At 49.8% G+C, this 19,528-nt stretch overlaps 1 protein-coding gene across 1 annotated transcript in view; it reads right to left on the bottom strand.

Moving 5' to 3' along the window:
* Window positions 1-14,305, bottom strand: part of RAB6B (RAB6B, member RAS oncogene family) — a 58,343-nt gene extending 44,038 nt beyond the window's left edge. Inside the window, exon 1 of the mRNA XM_011358547.2 lies at window positions 13,838-14,305. Within this exon, the coding sequence (XP_011356849.1) occupies window positions 13,838-13,907 (70 nt within the window). The 5' untranslated portion in view covers window positions 13,908-14,305. The remainder of the gene's footprint in view (window positions 1-13,837) is intronic.
* Between the last annotated feature and the right edge of the window lie 5,223 nt (window positions 14,306-19,528).

Here is a 19,528-nt window from a genome sequence, read left to right as displayed (position 1 = left end):
GAGCAATCCCAGCCCCTGCACCTCCAGAGCCAGCTGGGGAGAGAAGAATGGATGTGCAGACTTCCCCGTGCAGTTAACAGAAGCCTCCTCCAGCCCTCAGGACAGACTCAAAGTCACCTGCTTAGGATTCACTCAGGGAAGAGGAACAGCCTTCCAGGTGAAGTTTAGAGGTGAGAGCCATTGCTTCTGGGGGTGGAGAAGGCACTCTAGATCTCAGGAACCCTGGAATGGACACAGGACCACCCAATAGACAGAGATGACATTATGTCTCCACTCCTATTGGATCAGAAATGACTGCTGGTCAGGCACTGGGGTGGCCAGATGGCCAAGCTGGGAGAAGGGAGCAAGGAGAATGGAGTCGATACCCAGGTCTCAGATGCCTGGGTAACCAGGACAAGAAGATGGTTGTCAGGTTCACCTGTCCCCATCCCATAAGCTCTAAGTCCCTAAGGAGCCTTCTCAAAAGCAGCATCACAGATGGCATGAGCCATCAAGAACTCTGGAGCTGAGCTTGCCCAAGTCTGTCACCGAGCTGAGATGTGAGGGCAGAGAAGAGGGGCCACTTGCCCAGGGTCACAGAGCACCAGGGTCATGGCCAGCCAGTCTCTCTCCTGGTATAGAGCCAAGAGCTTTACCTCAGAGGTTTTTGAGCCCATAAAGTTTACCCAAGTGTGCCCAGGACAGGAAGATGCTGCCTCCTGAAGCCCCAGTGGAAACACACAACATGGGAGGTGCCAAGGAGCAGTAAACCACAAGAAGGTGCAAAAGGTGGCTTCTAGAAAGATCACAGATCACAGCGGTCAGAACACTAAGTCATGGCAAGAAGGCACCTGGAGAATGTCTGATGTAGCCCTGCATGTGATGGGAAAAATCAGAGGCACAGGCAGCAGGAAGGTTTGCTCAAGGCCACATAAAGAGAGAACAGTAGCAGAATGAGAACCAAGGCCCAGGTCCCAGATGGCCCTCGCCAGCTGCTTAACCAGGGGTAGGTCACAGCCCTTCCTGGATGAGCCAACTCTTTGTCTGCAAAATAAGGGCATCTCTAAGACATCTCCTCCCTCAAAAAATCTTCACCCCATCTGTGTTAGTTATTTGTTGCTGTGTAACAAACACCACAGATTTGGTACCTTACAACGACATACATGATTATCTCACAGTTTCTATGGGGCAGGACTCTAGGCAAGGCTTATCTGAGTCCTCTGCTCAGGGTCTCACAAAGCTACAATCATGGTATCAGCTGGTCTATGTTTCTTTGGGGTGCTCTTTCAAGCTCCTGTAGTTGCTGATAGAATTCAGTTCCTTGTGGCTGGAGGACTGAGGTCCCTATTTTCTTGGGAGCTGTTGGCCATGGGCTGCTCTTAATTTCCTAGAGGTCATCCACAGTTCCTTGACACATGACTTCTTTGTAGCCCCTCTCATAACATGGCAGCTCCCATCTTCAAGGCCAGCGAGAGGAGTCCTCTGAACAGACAATCACAGGAGGGACAGCCCATCATCACCTTTGCTATACCATATTAGCTAGAAGCAAATCTCAGGTTCCATCTTCATTCAAGGGGAGGGGACCTTCATGCAAGCTTGTGACTTATGTGGGGTCACTTCAGGTCATGTCCACTATACCATCTCCCATTCACAGGTTCCTAAGAGATGCTGCCTCTACTCTTCACTCAGCCTCCCCCTCCTCTCCTATGGGGGTCACCTGCAGTAGAACCTCACAGGTCTCTCTGCCTTAAGACTGAAGTCACCAGCTGGCCTGGATGGAGGCTGTGGGTGTGCAGAGGCTGGACCCCTGTTGTGTCTACGTCACTGTGTATTTTTGCACACTGCTCTGCCCAGTTCTCTCATGTCATATCCAGCCCTCCCCCAAGCTGAGGTGCTGAGGTGGGTGGACAAGCCAACACTGCTGTCCAGACCAGAACCCCGGCTTAGTGTGGCCCTTCTGCTGCATGATGGAGGGCAGGAGAGGGGTTCTTCTGGCTCAACATCTGGGGTTCTGCCCTCTTCTGATATAGGTGGGAGAGAGCCAGGGTGGGGGTGAGGGGCTAGCTGGGCACCTTTTCAGGCCTGCATTTCACATTCCCATCTGGGCAGAAGCCTGCAGCGTTTTGGCTGGATGTGGAAAAGTGGAGGGTGGGACTTATTGAATTAGAATCAGGGGAGAATTTCTGGATCTTGGTGCCACAAGTAGAATCTGTTAATATCCTAAAAATAAGTGGCTAATTTGGGAGCAGCGTTTTTCTCCCTAAAAAGAAACCCTTCTTGGAGGTGCTCTCCACTCAGAAAAGAGCAGAACTCAACCAAGATGTCCTGGTGCCAAGACTAGCTCCTGCTCACAGCAACCCAGCCTGGGAACGGCAGGGTCCCGGCGGGCAGAGCCAGCCAGCCAGCCTCGGGAGGGAAAGACAAAGCTCAGTCTGCTCACCAAAGCCCAGTGTTGGCAGCACCGGGGCACTGGAGCTGACGAATGTTCTCCCTTGAGCGCCAGAACAAGGTAAGAGCCCTCTCTCCACTCCTCCCGCTCTGCCTGGCTGGTGGTCGTCAGCCTCCGTCGAGCAGCAGCCCCACTCCTCACCTCGTCCTCCACAGGAATACACAATTGGTCCCATCACTTCTGTGCCCCAATACACATTAATTTCTCCACAGGAAGCTCTAACCTTTAATTCTATCTGGTCAGAACTCTGGGATGGACAGCGCCACCGCCGAAAGCTGCAAACCACCCTTGGCTTTTCCAAGGCCCCAGTGCACAGCCAACAAGCCCTGTCTCTGTGGCTCGCCTAGGTCTGTCTGTGTCTGGTGGGAGCACTTCCCTGCTGTCTCTCTCTTCCTCCCATTCTTCTTTCCTAGCCCTCTCCCTTCACTGGATGGGAAAATCAACAAGAAACATTTTCTAAATGCATCACTTTACCCTCTTCAGTCTGTGCGGTGTTTATTCTCTGCTCAGCAATAGGGTCAGAACAGAACATTTTCTCTCCCTCTCTCTGAATTAATGCACCGCCCCCAGAGAGACCTGTCTCTGGTGCAGAGGCCATAGTCGCTGCTCTCCTGTCCTGAACCAGGGATGGATCTCTTGGTCCTGTCTCTGCCCCAGTGGTGGGGACAATAGGGGACCAGAGAGGACTAAAACAGGTCAAAGCTGAATTTAGCTGCTTGTGGTCAGCTTCCAGGCCAGTTTTTCTCGAGGCAGCAACTCCTGGCAGGGGAGATACCTCTGCTGAGCAATGAGCCAAGAGGACAGACCTGACCTCATAGACAATAAATCTAGCACTGCTCAGAGGGGTCATGGGTGGTGATTGAAACATGGTGTGATCACTGATGATGCATAATTAGGATATTCTCCACCCACCAGCTACACTGGCAAAGGCGTAGTGGTGCTCAGTAACCTCCATGGGCACCGCCTGAACAGAAGACAGGAGGGACAGGGAGCAGAGGTCACCAGGGCTTGGGAGGGTAGGGTTTCAGGCCTTGAGAAGAGACTCTGAGCTGGCCCACAGAGAGGACTGCACTAACTGACCTGAACAGGCTGCCTGTTCCGGACTAGGGCTGAGTTCATGATGGCAGCCTCTGCCTTCACTCCAGCTCCCTGGCTCTTGCCCTTCGCTTTTTGTGCAGCCAGCTAAAGACTGAGTTTCTGTCTCCAAGGCAGAGAGCGGGGCTCACACCTCTCCCTCAAGTCTTCAGGAGCTCCTGAGCTTGTTGGGGGAATTGGAAGCCAGAAGAGAAGAGCAAGGGAATCCATGGGAGAAAGCAAAGGAATTGAGTCAAGTGTCCCCTGGAAGAGGAGCCCATCAAGGGACGAAGTGATAGGAAGCTGCACAAAGGGCCAGGGGAACTCACACACCCAATGACCAGGAGTCAGAGGGAGCTCACAGAACCAGTGTCTAGGGGGCTGGGAGCTCACCTACCTAATAACCAGCTTCTTGCCAGGTGGTACATACTGCCCTGAGCAGGTGACAAAGGCGAAGAGTCTGGAAGGGTGGCCAGAGGTCGTGCAGTACCCCCTTGGCAGGATAGGAGCAGTCAGGGGACTCAGGGCATTGTGGAGGCAGGAAGGACAGAGGAGCTTGAGGTGGACAATTTTGGAATATCTAAGGATGGGGCGGCTTTGCAGAGAAAGACAAAAGCCCCTCCCCTACAACCTTTCATTGTTCCTGAGTCCTCATTCTACAGAGAAAGAATCAAGAAAATATGCAGCCGCATGTGGTTCCATAGTGTGGCAGTAAGAATGTCTGCTTTACACGCAGAAGGTCCTGGGTTCATGCCCCAGCAGAGCCATGGTTCATGGTTCACCACCCTGAACAAGCCCGATGTCTAATCTCAGAAGCTAAGCAGGGTCAGGCCTCGTTAGTACTTGGATGGGAGACCATCTAGGAAGACCAGGTGCTGTAGGCATAAAAAAGAAAAAAAAAAAATGCAGCCCCAGCAGGGCTGAACTTCAGAGCCAGAAGGAGGCTTAGACTTACACCTCTCATAAGCCCTCCTCTAACTTTTATCCTTGGAATGTTCCCAGACTTGCCTGGTTAGGCTGCCTGGGTCTCCTGCCTTCAATCGGGCTGTACCTCTCCTTTGTCTTGTAATCCATGACTGCGTCCCTGCTTGGTTAAAACCCCTAGTAGGTCCCCACTGCCTTCAGGGAAGACCCAGAGTCCTGTGTGTGGAACAGAGGCCTGACTCCGCCCACTTCCCCAGGTTTGCCTCCTCCTCCCAGGCTCCCTGCACCTAGGCCAGCCACCTTGCACCACGCCCAATTCCCAAGAAGCCCCAAGTCCTTCACGGCCCTCGGCCTTGACACAGCCTGGCCCTCTGCTCACGATGCCCCCCTTGCCTGCCAGTGAATTCCTGATGGCTGTGCACGACTGCCTCTGGGAAGCCTTCCCTGACAACCCCAGCAGACCACACCCACAGCCTCCCTTGGGTACTTCATATTCACACTGGCCGAGACCTGTTACCTGCTCACCTCACCAAGCACTGTTCTAACCCCAGTACTGCAAAGCCCCTGCCCCTGTAGTTGCGCTTGTTGGTAAAGTAAGAGCTGTGGAAATGTGCAGCTGTAGGAGCCCCATCAAGTGGGGCAGGATGTCTGTCCCACTTCCTGCTGGGATGGGGTCGGGGGAGACATGTGGGCCAGGGAGTTAAGAGACCTTGGTGCTCTTCCCACAGCTCAGCAGTAACTGCTCTGGGTCTTGCACTCTGTGTAAAAGCCTTCACCTCACATTCTTCACCTATAAAATGGGATATGCAGCTCTACCTGCCAGATCACAGATGTGCATCCTGCAGCTCACTACACAAAGATGACTGATCAGTGATTCTCAAAACCTCACACACCTACCTATTTTCCCCTCATACATCTACAAAGGGGGGGATTGCTGTCACTATTTCATTAACAAAATTACCTATCACCTGAGCGTTTACCATGTACCATGTACTGATGTATTCGATCTTTGCAAAACCCCAACAAGGTAATGATCACCCTATTGTCTGGTGAGGAAAATGAGCACAGGGTGGTCCTGTTGTACCCCAACACCATCTAGACAGTGAGGGGTGGGGCTGGGGTGGGAGCCAGGGCTCTGGAGGACGGGTAAGAGGTGGGGTTGGAGAAGGAACTGGGGCCAGGTCAGCAAACCTGCATGGTTTGGTGGGGACACTGCATACCCCTCCTGGTGCTGGCCCTTTCTCAGCCCTCCCTGCTTACCACCCACCACCTGGCTGCAGAAGGAACTGTCTTAGAGTAGGAGTGCCTGGGAGCTGTCACCTGCTCTGTTGTCCTCATCACAGGTCCTTTCCGTATAGAATAAATGTCTGCCAGCAGGAAGGGCAGGAGAGCCCCATCCCTGTTGCTTGGCAACCTGAGCCAAACACATCATCAGACTGATTAGCCAGAGTGCCCTGGGGGCACATAAGGGAGGAGTGAGCCCAGGGAGGTGGGCCAAGAATGCCTCTCAGGAGAAGAGGTAGCAGGCTGGAGAGGGCTGTGCACTGGGGCCTGCTTGAGGAAGTTCTAGTGGAAACAGCTGGTAGACTCCCTGATTCCACACCCTCATCCCTGCAGCCCCTCTAACCACTCTGGCCAGCAGTGCCATCTCTACGCTGGAAGTATTATTGACTTGACATCGTATTCTGAGCTGGCACTGAATTATAGCACCAGAGTTAGAGCTATATTGGCTGTAGCATTTGCCTGGTCCAATAGCCTCTGGGGACACATCGAGAAAGCCAGAGATGGGATAGGACTTATCAGCTGACTGGTGACTGACCTGGGACAGAATCAGTGTCTCAGGTCTGATAGCTCCAGGCCTACAGAGAGGATGAAGCCAGGGGGAGGGTTACCCCAGAGCAGGTGGGAGTCAGCTACTTAGTTTGAGTGGTTCTTCCCTTCTTAGTATTTAGTTCTCAGCTAAAACCTGCAAGGTAGTCTCTCCTCTATGCAGTGGGCCAAAGGCTGACTTGGGAAGGCGTTAGCTGTCCCATACTCTCTACCAACATCCTTCAAATCACCCATAAATGAGCAGTTCATTCTGTATAAGGATGACGTGCCTGCCAATCAATCCACCATTCCAGATCCATCAGACTCCTGCCCTCCTCAGCTGAGGTGTGGCTCGGTCACATCTACGCCTAGGAAGGATCATCATTCTATAGCCTTAGAAAGAGGATGGGTGGTGAGGGGTCCAGACTGAGTCTGTCCTTCCTGAGAAAATGGGTTCCTGGGTTCCCGTGTCCTTCCTCCAGTTAATCTCAGATGGCATTTAGGGATACCCACTATACCTGAGGCTCCACATGGGGCACCCTGCCACAGATGTGCCCCATGTTGCAGGTCAAGAAACCCAGCTTCCTTCCTAGAGCTCTCCTGCCCTCCTCCCTGCTTTGGGCCTCAGCATCCCTCACCAGCCTAGGGGAATCAAAGGCCTCTTCCTGACACCCCCATGCTGCGATCACTGACTCCTCAGCAAAGAGTTTGGCACACACTCCCTGAGAGGCATTTATAACAGACCTCACGTCCATAACGCCTCAGTGGCCTTCTGTCTCACCCTCGCTACTCCCTGGCCTGGGCCTGCCTTAGAGGCATGAGGCCCAACAAATCAGTTTCTCACAGTGACCTGGGTTCAAATTCCAATCCTGCCACACTAGCAGTGAGCCCTTGGGCATGACCAGCTCTCACTGATCCTCTGCCTCCTGACCTGCAAAATGGGGTGAATCCCACATCTATGGCAGAGTGCCCTGTACAGAACCTCGGGCGTAGTGGGTGATCCTAAATGCCATCTGAGGTTAACTGGAGGAAGGACATGGAAACCCAGGAATCCATTTTGTCTGGAAGGACAGACTCAGTCTGGACCCCCTCCATCCACCCACCTTCTAAGGCCCTGGAATGACAATGTGTCCTAGGTGTAGATGTGACTCAGCCACGCCCCAGCTGAGGATCCTCCTCCGGTTCCCTATTTCCTTCAGAATAAAGTGCCAGCTCACGGCAGAGCCAGCCTTTGTGACTCACCCTCACCTCATCTCCAGCTATAGGGGAAGCTGGGTGAGACGGTTACCCCAATTTTAGAAGCCCCTTTCTCTGGGGAAACCCCACGAAGGCAACATGCCCTATCACTGACTGTCCAGGCCCCAGAAGAAAGCCGTGGTCTCCAGCACTGAAGTCAAACAACTCTCCCACCCACTGTCTAGGCACCTGCTGGGGTTCCTGGCTGCCATTCTCTCGATGCACCTCCTGGAAGTAACCTTTGCTTTAAAGGCTCTCTTCTGCCCATAGAAGCAAGGTATCATCTGCTTTCTCTTGGACCCCAGCCTGTCCCTTGGGTATGTCACTATCTGGGAACAGGTGGTATCTGTCCCAGGACATGTGGTTGAGTCACCTGGGCTCCCACTGCCCTTGGTTACCAAGAGACCAGGATAAATATGCTTTTCTACTAAAAATAAATCACTTTATTAAATTGATTAAATATTCATAGCAGTGAACATTTATTCTTAAAAAGATTTCACTCAGTTTAGGGCAAAACTTATGAAACTAATAAAGGGAATTAGAAATTTCAAGCCCCAAGATACAGGAAAGAACCTCTTTTAGGCGTCCTTAGGAGCTCTGAGTCTCCATCCTTTCCTTCCCTGTTCCAGGAGGCACAGACTGGCCTATCGTCTCAGTCCCCTCAAGCTTTCAGTCCCCAGGCCCTGCCAGGGGCCCCACCATTTCCCCGCAGCCTGTCTTTTTAGCTCTAACAAAATCTATCCATATATCAGGGTGTGTCTGGTACTCTTCCTGGCAACCTCTCCCATTTTCTCTTCTCTGTGGAGAGAAATGGAAAAAGATAACAGACGGACAGTGGAGAACATGCCCAGCACAGTCTGTCTGTAGTCCACCCTGGTTTTTAATGAATTTTGCTGCCCTACCCACCCTTTCTCACCTACCTCAACAGTTCTATCCAACAATTTTTCTAAATTATTTATGCATTGAGACCAAAAGCCATGCACATCCAGTGGTTCATTCATTCGGCAGCACTGGAAGACACGGGAAAGGGAGATCAGGGACGCCATGCAGGCTGGATGGGACACCCCCGCAGACCTGCCCTGGATGAGTCTGCAGTGCCGGGGTAATATCTATAAGGATAAATATTCATGGGCTGATTTTAGGGATGTAGTAAGTAACAAAAAGGACAATGAGATTATTTGTTATATTTTAATAGGGTTCATCGTATTTGGTGGCTGCAAATGATAACGATAATCAGATTATGCAAAAGATGGTAATTATTATTACATCTGTACAATCAGAACATAGTCTAACCATTTCTTTTTTCTCTTCTAGTTAGTTCCCTTGTCTCTGTCATCAGCATCGAGGGTGCCACTTTTCTCTTATATCACGTACAGGCTAATTCTCATCTTGGTGTCCATCTAACTCTCACCAAACACACACCTCTTTAAAACCAAGAAGTAAAGATTCTGTGTTTGAACCCAATATCGAAGGTTCCCTCTCTTATTCCAGACACTAAGGACGGGAGAGAAACTGGAAGGAGAGAAAGCAAGGCTAAGAAGCTGAGTTGTGTGGCAGCTTGGTGATTTACCCCAGACCTCTGACAGCATCAGGTTTGGGTGTGTCCCTTCCTTCCCACCTCTGGTGGCCTTACTGTTTTCTTGTAGGTCTTCAGAGATGGTAGTGGGGATAGGGGTGTCCTGAGAAATTCAGGTTCTGTGAGATGAACTGTGAGTCCGGCATGACCAAGGCTAAATGATCCAGTCATCTGAGACAGATTCTTAAGAGTTGCTGGTAAAAATCCTCTGGCTTGAGAAAGCAGCAGGAGTCAGGATGAAGAATCCCATTCCAAAGCCGCCTCGACTCCCTTCGCTTTTAATCTATTGATGGGCCATCAGCAAACCTCGCACAGCGAAGATAATCGCATCATTTTCAAACTGAAATAATTAATAAGCACAGAACTCCTGACGATGGGGAGGAGGAAAGATGACTAAGCCCTAGTCCTCTTAAGGAGCTGAAATTCGCCTTTAAGGGGCTTAAAATTCAGTTAGGGCTTTTGTACTTTGAAGAAGAGTTAATAAACATTCTATGAGTTAAATGTTTATTGAGTAATCGAAACAACAGAGAGGTCATAGTGTAGCATGTGATTAACTGCTTTTTAAAAATGCTCAGTAAAAAGAAACATGGTGCGTGCCCAGGTGTGCCACGCACAGTGGGGCAGCTAGTCTGGGAGTTGGTGAGGAGGAGAAAACTGGGATGGGCTTCAGGCACAACTACTGAGGCAGAGAAGGGCTCCCTGTGTGGTCGTGGGTGGTGGGAGATCAGGCTGGGGAGGTCAGGCCATGGGTGGCCCAGGGTGAATCCTCCAGGCAGTGGGAGGCCACTGAATGCTCCTTAACGGGGAAGAATAGGAAGAAAGTGGGTGGAAAGCTCCTTCTCAGTGCCTGCAAGCCAGACACTGGAGAGTCGCCCTTGTCCTCCTACCCTTCTACCCCACACACTTTTTCTCCAGAGCAGAAGAACAGACAAAGCTTCCTGGAGAGGGCGGGGCCCTTGGAGGACCTACTCCTTGCACTCAGCCCAATGGAGCTGGTTGTCTATAGAAGCATCTTTGCCTCTGCTATGTGCTTCTAGAGTAGCTGTTATGGCTCTCACAGACCTTTACTGTAATTATATCCACAAATGTCTGTATTCCCCAGTGGACCATAAGTTCCATGAGGCATGGATACACTCAAAGATCTGATTAAATAAATAAATGGATGATGGAAGGAAGAAGCGAGACAGAGCGAAGTGGCGGGGGGAGAGAGGGGTGGGTGAACAAATGACTGAAGGACCAAGTGGCAGCTGCACACGGGGTCACTGTGTTGCACAACTCCAGGGACACTATTCACATTGTGCTCGAGGTGGATGACACCTGTAGCAGCATGACTGCCAGGGGGCAGGACCGGGAGGTATTTGGTCAGAGGAAGCTGGCCTGCTGGCTTTAGCCTGGAAAAGCAGCCTAAATTTGTCATGTCCATCAATCTTCCGGCTTTAGCTGGAGGAGTCTCAGGGAAGGAAGATCAGAAGAGGCCAGAGTGCAGCAGATACATCCACATCCCTCCTCCTCACTACACACACAGAGATGTGCCCGGCGCCCGAGAATGCCATTAGAATTTACGAGGAAGACGTGTGTCCTGCAGGCCTGCTCTCCTTCTACAGACACCTGACAGAGCCTGTCTCCTTTGGATGCCAAGCGCCCTAGTCGGAACTGGTGTGCATCAGCCCCTCTGTCCTCTATCACTGCCATCAGTACATGGGTATGACCAGCAGGCCCAGAGAGCCATCTGAGCACCAACAGGAGAGCACAGCCTTCCTATTGCAAGAAAACCCCTCACCCTAGGTCCACAGCACCCTCCACAATCCTACTCACTGCCAGGTTGACATTGTCAGCTGGCCTGTATCATTTGGCCCTGGGGACAGCAGTCATTCTGCTGCCAGGAGGGGGTGCTCTCTCATGGCTGCAGGTCTTCTCTCCAGAGTGGCTCAGGAGCTTCCCACTCAAACCAGGCCCCTGGCATCTCTGAAGGCCTGATGCTTCTCCTCATCATTGGGCTCTGGGCTGGGTACTCACCCACTCACTGGTCAGGCACAGGAAACAAGAGAAGGCCACATCCTTCCAGCCCCCTTCCCTGGCCCCTTTCCAGTAGACTCAGCTCATACAGGTATGCCCAGCTGCTCTAGAAGGCTCCACTGAACTCAGCTGGCTCAAGGTCACAAGGGAGGGAGTGCCAGGGTGGGAATGATGGCCAGACCTCAGGGGCTCCCACCACCACAGAGGCTGCACAGGATGCTTGCACAAAAAGACCAACACATGCAAAATTATGTGCAGGCAAGATGGAAGCAGTGGCTGCAGTGGCAATTCCCCTGTCCCAGCTGACTCAGAGAGGCACAAATCCCTTACCAAACTCAGGGACTCTTAAAGCTCTGTAAAATCTAAGGTAAACAACCCACTGATGACACATCCAAGCGGGAGGAGGCTTTTCAAGGCCTATGATTCCCTGCCAGGAAGGACCAGAGTGGCCAATAGCCAATCTCACTGATGGCAGAGCCTTTTATCCCTAATGTCCACGTTCCAAGTACCCACAAACCCTGCTCCCAACCAACTAGCCCAGAATTCCCACCAGGTCGCCCAACCCAGCCCCAACCCTAGCCAGATAGTGGCAACCTTCACCCCCTCTCAGGAAGGCTCCCCAAATCTAGACTTTCCTAATTCAAGGTCATCTTATTTCCCATTGACATGTTAGGAACAGGAGATGTGAGTTCCAGCCCCAGAAGTGTTAACAACTCACAATGAGACTCTGGGCAAGCCCTCCCCATCTCTGGGGCTCAGACTTCTCATCTAAACATGATGAGGAGGTGAAGCTCCATCTCTGAGGCCTAAGCTCTCATTTCTGTGATTTTAGGAGCAAAGCGGGTATGCAGGCCTCAGCTCGTCAGGGATTCTGAAGGAGCCCAGAGTTTCACTCAGACTCACTAGAGACATTCTCCTCCCAAAAGCCCTGGCCCTTGACTGAAGCATGTTCAGATTTGGGATGGGCAAATGTTTGTTGAGAACCTATCAGAGTCCAGGCCCTCTGAGAGGCACTGCGGAAACAAGGGGTAGAAGGACTGCCCACAAGTAACCATTTCACAGAGATGGAAACTGAGGCCCAGCAAGGCCTCGAAACCCGTTCAAGGCAATATAGCTAGGCATTCAACTTCCAGGCTGCCTGATCCCTGCAGAGTCTCTCCCAGGGCTCCAGGCCCGTTGAGAAGAGTGCTGGGATGTGAAGACCCCTGAAATTCCTTCAGGCACGGGTAAAAGTGAGCTCTAAAACTAGAATCTATTAAGATCAGAAATGCAGAGTCCAGAACATAGGGCTGGCTGGCTGATTTGATCTAGTTCTAAAATGCCCAGCCTGGCCTCAAGACCCATCCCCACGTCAGGGCCTTGATACACTTCTCTGCATCATCTATTCCAGGTAATGGGCAGCAGCAGACAGGAGACTGCCATGTGATCTCCACAACCCACATGTACAAATACCACAGTAGCACTGTTCCCTGAACCCACCAGATTCTTCCAAGGTTGCCTGTGTCTTGGCTCCTTGTACAGAAAGGCACCAAACCCTGTGAACTGATCTGTAGAGCTAGAGCTGGGAGTCCTGCCCCCAGGGACTACCTTCTCCCTGAGCAGAGCTAGGTCCTCTGCAGCCCTGGGCGAGAGGCCTCTAAAAGGATGCTCTGAGAACCACCCCTTCCTACAGGTATCATAGGAGTCACGTTCTTCAATCTGGTCTTTCCACCTTGGAACCAACCTGGATTTTAAGGATGCTTTTTACCAGGGGAGGCTGCTAGCATCAGAGAAGCCGTTTCTGTCCCACCCCACCCCGCCCCGCCCCTGGCGGACTGCCACGATGACCTCCCCTCCCCCAAGAAGGGCAGTGAGCTGGGAGGTGGTGGTGGGAAGAATCGGCTGCCCACGCGCTCTGGGGAGGGGTGCTGAGAAGCCAGGCAGGGCGTGTCATCTGGTCCTTTCTCTGTCCATCACCAGTCTTTGAGGCGGCCTCTAGGTGCGAGGCGTCCCTGTACCATCCCCCAAATCTGCCCGGCCTTGGGGAATCCTCGTTTTCGTCCTGACCCCGGAGCCCCAAAGAGGCTACACATGCCCGTGAAGGACAGCAGGTCTAGAATCTTTTTTGCCCAGGGGACTAGCCAGGGGACGTAAGCCCGGGGAAGTAGGCGCCCTCTTCCCTCACGGTCCGGACTAGCTCCTTCCAGAAGAGACAGGTGTCAGTCTTCCCCCAACGGCCGTCTGCCCAGGGCCTGGACGCGCCCGAAATTATGCATGGTTGGGGGCAGGATCCGCAGGGAACCCCTCCGGTGCATTGGGGTAGGGGGCGGCCAGACGACGGCCGCACCGCGTTCCCGAAAGAGGCGCGTCCGTCCTCGCCCAGACCCCCGCCAGCGCCCAGCCACCTGCGCGGTCGCCCGCAGCCGGTGCCGCAGTGCGAGCGAGCCAGAGAGCCCCGCACCTTCACGCCTCGGCCAGCGCCGCGGAGCGAGCCGCCGCCCTCCAGCCTTCCCTCCGCGGCCGCACCTGCACCCGCACGCCTAGCCCCCCACCCCAGATCCCACCCTCACCCCCGCCTCTGGCCCCAGCGCCTTCTCTGTCCTTACCCTTGGCCCCTCCCCTGCCCGGCCCCGCCCGAGCCAGCCCCGACCTCCACATGCCCATGACTCCCCTCTACCCCGGCATGAAGGGGCCTTTCCGAGCCGGGGCCAGGGATAGCAAGGGGGTGGATGATTTTGCGGGAGGTGGGGGAGGTCGACTCGACGCCAAGCCAAGAGAATAAACGGGGTACTTACCGCTCTGTTCCCCCAGGAACACCAACTTGAATTTTCTCAGTGGGTTCCCAAAATCTCCCCCTGCGGACATGGTGCTGGCAGCCGGGGCCGGGAGAGGAGGAGGAGGAGAAGCGAAGGAGCAGGAAGGGGAGAGGAGGAGGAGGGCGAGGGGAGGCGGCCGGCGGTGCGGGAGCCGGAGGGGGAAGGGCTGGCTGCGCGCGTCCCTGCCTCCCCAGCTGCGTCCCGGCCCCGGCCTGCAGCTGCGTGTCCGGCGGCGGCGGAGAAGGAGGAGGAGGAGGAGGAGGAGGAGAAAGGCTGGGCTGGGCTGCCGCGGGCGGCGCTCGCTGCGGTACGAGGGGCGCGCTCTGGACGCCCGAGGCGCGGCGCGGACTGAGACGCGCGGGCGGAGCGGGGCGCAGGGACAGCGCACGGGGCGGAGGAGCGCTCTCCAGAGCCGCGCCGCTCGGCCCCCTCCCGCTCCGCTCTTCCGCCGGCGCCTGCGCTCTGCGCGCTCCCCAGCCTCTGATGTCATGCGCGGCCCGCGGGGCTGCGGGGCTGGGGGGCATCCGCTGCCCACCCGAAGCCTACACCCATGCGGGAGAGAACTGCCTTGCCTTGCCGCTGTCGGGCTCTGAACCGGACCGTCTCTCGTTGCCCCTCTTACGTGTCTTCACCACTTTACCTCGCCCTCCTTTAAATGAAGAAAAATGACATGAAACTGTCAGGGGATATTTGTTTTGGGTCTTTAAACCTAGATGCCAGTCCTTTCCTTCCCCTCGCGCGACATCTATGCACTGCGTAGCCAAACGAGAGGGCGGAAAGGAAAGGAGGTGTTGGGCGGGTGGAGGGAGGTCAGCCAGGGTGTGGTGGACCGTGAGTGTGCCAGAGGGCTCCACTGTCACCCCGTTTGGTCTCTGGCCCTCCCTCCCCTCTCTAGGCCCAGATCCCTCCTCTGGGCGCCTCTGTGGGGCCATAGGTGCCTGCGAGAGAGCAGGCACCGGTAATGAGCGCACCTACTTCTAACCAACCTCCATTTTATCCTAAATCTGCTGCCCCATGGGAGAGAAGGAGCAATGATGCCCTGAATGTCAGCATGGCCATCTCCAGGACAAAGCCCTGGATTCCCTGACCCTTGGTCCTCCGGGCTGACAACACCACTCCTTGCCCTAACAAGTAGGTGTATCGGGACAATGAGCTCCTGGAGGACAGGACAATGACCTCCCATTTGTCTCTAACTCACCTGACCCATTAAGATGCACAGAATAGTCCTGAGCAGGGGAGAAAAAACGAGCAAAGGCCAAGCGTTAGAAGCACTCCCAGAAGGATCATTCAACATTCTGATTAATGAAGGTTTTACAAAGCTGTCTTTTACTATCCCGCTACCAGGTGGTCTCGTTTTTTTAACGGCTATTTTCACTGCTGTATAGTGTTCCATTGTGTGAATATATGAGTTTATTTGTTCATCTATTGTAAAGGGATATTTCAGTTGTTTCCAATGTTTGGTTATTACATATATTGCTGTTCTGAAAATTCTTGTACATGTTTTTTTTGTGTGCGTGTGAATATATGTAGCAAAAATATATGTATATTTCTTCTAGGTATATAACTAATGTAGAATATACATAGAGCATGTATATTTTCAGATTTAGTAGATATTTCCAGCTTTCCAAAGTAGTGTACCAAGCACCCGTGGTATATGAGAGTTCCAGTGTTTCACATCCTTGCCCACACTTAATATTGTCAGTCTTTTTAATCGTAGATATTCTGACGGTTTTGTAGTGATTTCTCATAGTAGTTTTAGTTGTAGGTTTTTTTTTGTTTTTTGTTTTTTTTTAAGCGGCTTAGGGCGGTGTTATCTTTCTTTAAAGAGGCTTTGCATTTGGTTATTCCAGGCACTAGAGAATCCTAGCAAACTGGCATTCCCTTAATCCAATTCAGAGATTGAGATGATGTGAAGCTGGACTGAAATCTCTGTGAGAGCAAGTCTACTTGCAGTCCAAACTTATTACTCTGCTGAAGTTCTTTGGGTTCTCATCCCAATATGAGGCTGTCTCCTTTGGTGAGTCCTCGACTCTTAACTTTTTACCTCATTCCTTTGAGACAGACTAAGACACTGCTCAGGTTCTCAGCTGACTGACCCAGAATTAGTAAGTGCTCCAAGGACAGAAGTCATCTAAATGTTGAGCACCTCTTTCCAGATTCCCATTTTTCTCCACGATCGAGCGAGACCCACTACATCTTGACTTTTTCCAATATCTTCAAATACATTTTTAAAAGCTGTGCCTAGTTTTTCTTGGTGTCCTGAATGAATTACCTAGTCTTCTATCAGAAGAGGCACAGAGTTCTTTTTTATTGCTTCTTATTCCTTCTCTGTTTTACCAATATTCTCTCTTACATCTTTGAATATATTTGTTATATTTATTATACTTATTTTACACTCTTGATTTGTCTGTAGTATGCATTGTATGTATTTTCAAGTGGTGTTACTCCTCAGGTCTCTACTGATTTTCACTTATAAGCTCGTTCTCCTTGTGGTTATCAGCTGCCCATTCTGATAATGGATAAGGGAGACAATGAATGTTCTCGTCCCTCCTGGTGATTATGAAGGAAGGAGTGAGGACAAGCCCAGAACGGAGAGCCTCGGGTACTCCAGAATTGCTGTTCAACATCCCTTTTGCTTTCATTTCATAGAGAAATTTCTCTAGTCTGGGGTTTCTGTTTAAATTCTTTGTGGAGAAAAGAAAGCGTGAAAAGAAGACCAAATCTTTAGAATGGTCGGTCACTATTCATGAGGAGATCATCCACTGTCCTCGAAATGGCCATCTGTCATCCATGAGGATTTGGGGGAGAGTGGAATGGAATAATAAAATGCCTGGGCATTTGTTAGCCTGCATTGGTTTTATCAGAATCTCAAGGCAGCATGGCTCTGATATTACTCTGACATTTCTGAGCAGCCAAGCTATTTCCACTGATTTTTTTCTTCCCGTGGCAGAAGCCACTGGTCATCTTTTCTGGGAAATATGGGAGAGAGGAATGAACAGAACTTAAAATGTCTGCACTACCCTCTCTTCCCACCTCTGTACCTGCAATCTCCATCTCAGACTACTACTGACTTTTCATATTAGTTCACCCCAGCTTTAGTCTCCTCAGGGGTTACTCACAGTTTTTATATTAGTTCCTCCATCTCGTGTCTATAATTTCTCTATCACTGGTTTTTTGGGAGGCAACCAGAGTACAGGGCTAGTTCTCTATCCCGTCAGGCACTAGTATCTCTCTTTTTCCTCCGTTCACTCCTTATCATTACTATTAATGTCTTCTTCTTCCTTCTTCCTCTTTCTCCTTTTCTTTTACAACCCTAGGTTTATTGTTTCCTTATCTCTCCTTTTCAAATTACTCTGCGAGAGAGTCTTTAACATTTATTTTTATTTCTATACTCTTTCCTCTTGATTTGTTTTAACTTGTATTTTTCATGAATAACCTTGATTCAGTTATTCTAGTTGAGAATCATTCACCTGAGTGAGAAACTGAGCTTCTCTTACTGAAGTTCTTACTGAGGTCCATTGAAGTGGAGCTTCCAGGCTGTTGCACCTACAGTGGGAGTGGGGAAAGTCAATATTAAACTACTGTATGTGTAAATTGGCAAGTCGCATTCAGTGCTGCCTGGATGGCTTGAGAGCTAAACAGTGTGTGGGGTTGATGGAAGGTTGGGCCCACAATAAAAATTTCCGGCCAATGATGGGGGAGGTCAAAAGGAGTCTAAATATAGGCAAAATTTCTGCCTCACAGCCTGAGGTTGTAATCTTTGCTGATGACTCTTTAATAAAGAGGAGATTGGTTACTGTAAGAAGATTAGAAGTTTCAATAATTGGGGAGATTGTTAACAGAGGGCTCCATGCTTAATAAGATACCATAAGACCCATAGTTGCAAGAATTTTCACGAGTGACAGACAATTAGGTTGTGAGCTCATAGACCTCTTTATTGTGCTCAGAGAATGCTGTGGTGTTCTCTTGATGGCTGGAAAATGGAATGAGATTAGAAGAGGTCTCAAAAGGAGACCACTCCTTATTCTATGGAAGGTCTGGGTTTCAGAGTTATCAGTGATTGGATAAACTGATAAATTGGTTGGATGAGTAGATGAATTAAGGAAAAATATAAAAGGATCCATGGGAAATGAAATGGAATGATTTGTGAATGGATGATTTTGTAGGTGAGTAGATGGATAGATGAGTGTCTAAATGAGTGGACATATCTATGTATGAATGGATGTTGGAGTAAATAAATGCAGATAAATGCATAGATAGGTGACTGGAAGGACGACTGGTGGATTGATAAATGGGATAGATGAATGGGTACGTATGTATATATGTAAGTTTGCATCATATGTGTGTTAATGGAGTAATGAAGAAGTAGGTAGATAGGTGTTTAATGGATGGATGGGTGTAACAGATGGATAGATACAGAGCTACATAGGAATGGTAGGTAATGAGCAAGTGTATAAGTGAATGAAGGCAAGGGATATTGGATAGATGGCAACAGAGTGAACTTTGAAATAAGCATCCTGACCTTGCACACTAGCTGTGTAGCATTGGGTGAAATCTTTTAATTTCTCTAAGCTTTGGGAAATTTTTAAATATGCAAGAAAAAAAGTCACAAGTTAGAGTGAAAATTTTATTGTTGAAAATAAATAGTTTTGAGAATAAAAACGTTCAAGAAATAAATATCATGAGCTGTGAGGGGTAAATGTCTTATTGAAAGTTAAATTTCTATAAATCCCCCCAAATATTTCAGGAGTGGTGAAGCTGTGGTGAGATTTGGAAACATTTAAGTGAAATAATATTAATATAAAACATTTTACAAATTATAATTACAAACTAAAATATAAATACTACTTATGCAAAAATATTAATATAATATGTGTAGATGTGAGGGAGGGAAAAGGAAGATTATGGATTTAATGTCCTCATCTTTCATCAAGGAGTCAAATGATAATGCCTAAATTGATGTATAGGATGTAAAAACAATTACTCTAATCTCAATGTTTTTTCCTCCAAAATCTTTTTGTAATTGTACTAGGATCTCTTTTAAAAAACTGTCTTGAGGTGAATAAATATTTATTTGAAATTGTCTAATTCTCTCAGATTCCTTTGGATTTCTTTTTCAGATTTTAAATACAGGTGAAATTAAATGCAATAACATTATTCACAAATAGCATATACAAAACAATCACATATTTATCAAAATATTTCAATATCCCTATTTAGTCTTTCTGAAACATATGCATGAAAAGATGTCTAGAATCATATCTTCCTAATGTAAAGGCTAATTATTTATGAGCAGTGGCATTTGAATTTTTTTAACCTCTGTGAGTGCTTGCATAATTTATAATAAGTATGTATTCTTTTTACAAAACTCATACTGGTTTCCTTTCATGTAAAAGAGAAAAAATTTTAAATTAATTCTCTGCTTATTCTAATCTTGTCAACATTACCTTAAGTAGTTTATCTGCAGGAGGCTCTCTAACCTGCAGGTTAACTCTAGGCTTACTGTTAATTCTCTCTGGAATGTAACCCTTAACCCAGAGGCCATACAAACTGCAGTGCTTGTTTTATTTTGTTGGTTTGTTAGAGAAAAAGCACAATTATTAAGATGCGTGTTGTAAAATTATAAATGTTCATCTAGAGTTGCAAACTCTATTTATGGTAAAAAAAAAA

The sequence above is a fragment of the Pteropus vampyrus genome, unplaced genomic scaffold (assembly GCF_000151845.1).
Source record: "Pteropus vampyrus isolate Shadow unplaced genomic scaffold, Pvam_2.0 Scaffold1, whole genome shotgun sequence".
NCBI classification, from domain to species: Eukaryota; Metazoa; Chordata; class Mammalia; order Chiroptera; family Pteropodidae; genus Pteropus; species Pteropus vampyrus.
This window is presented reverse-complemented; position numbering and strand designations above follow the sequence as displayed.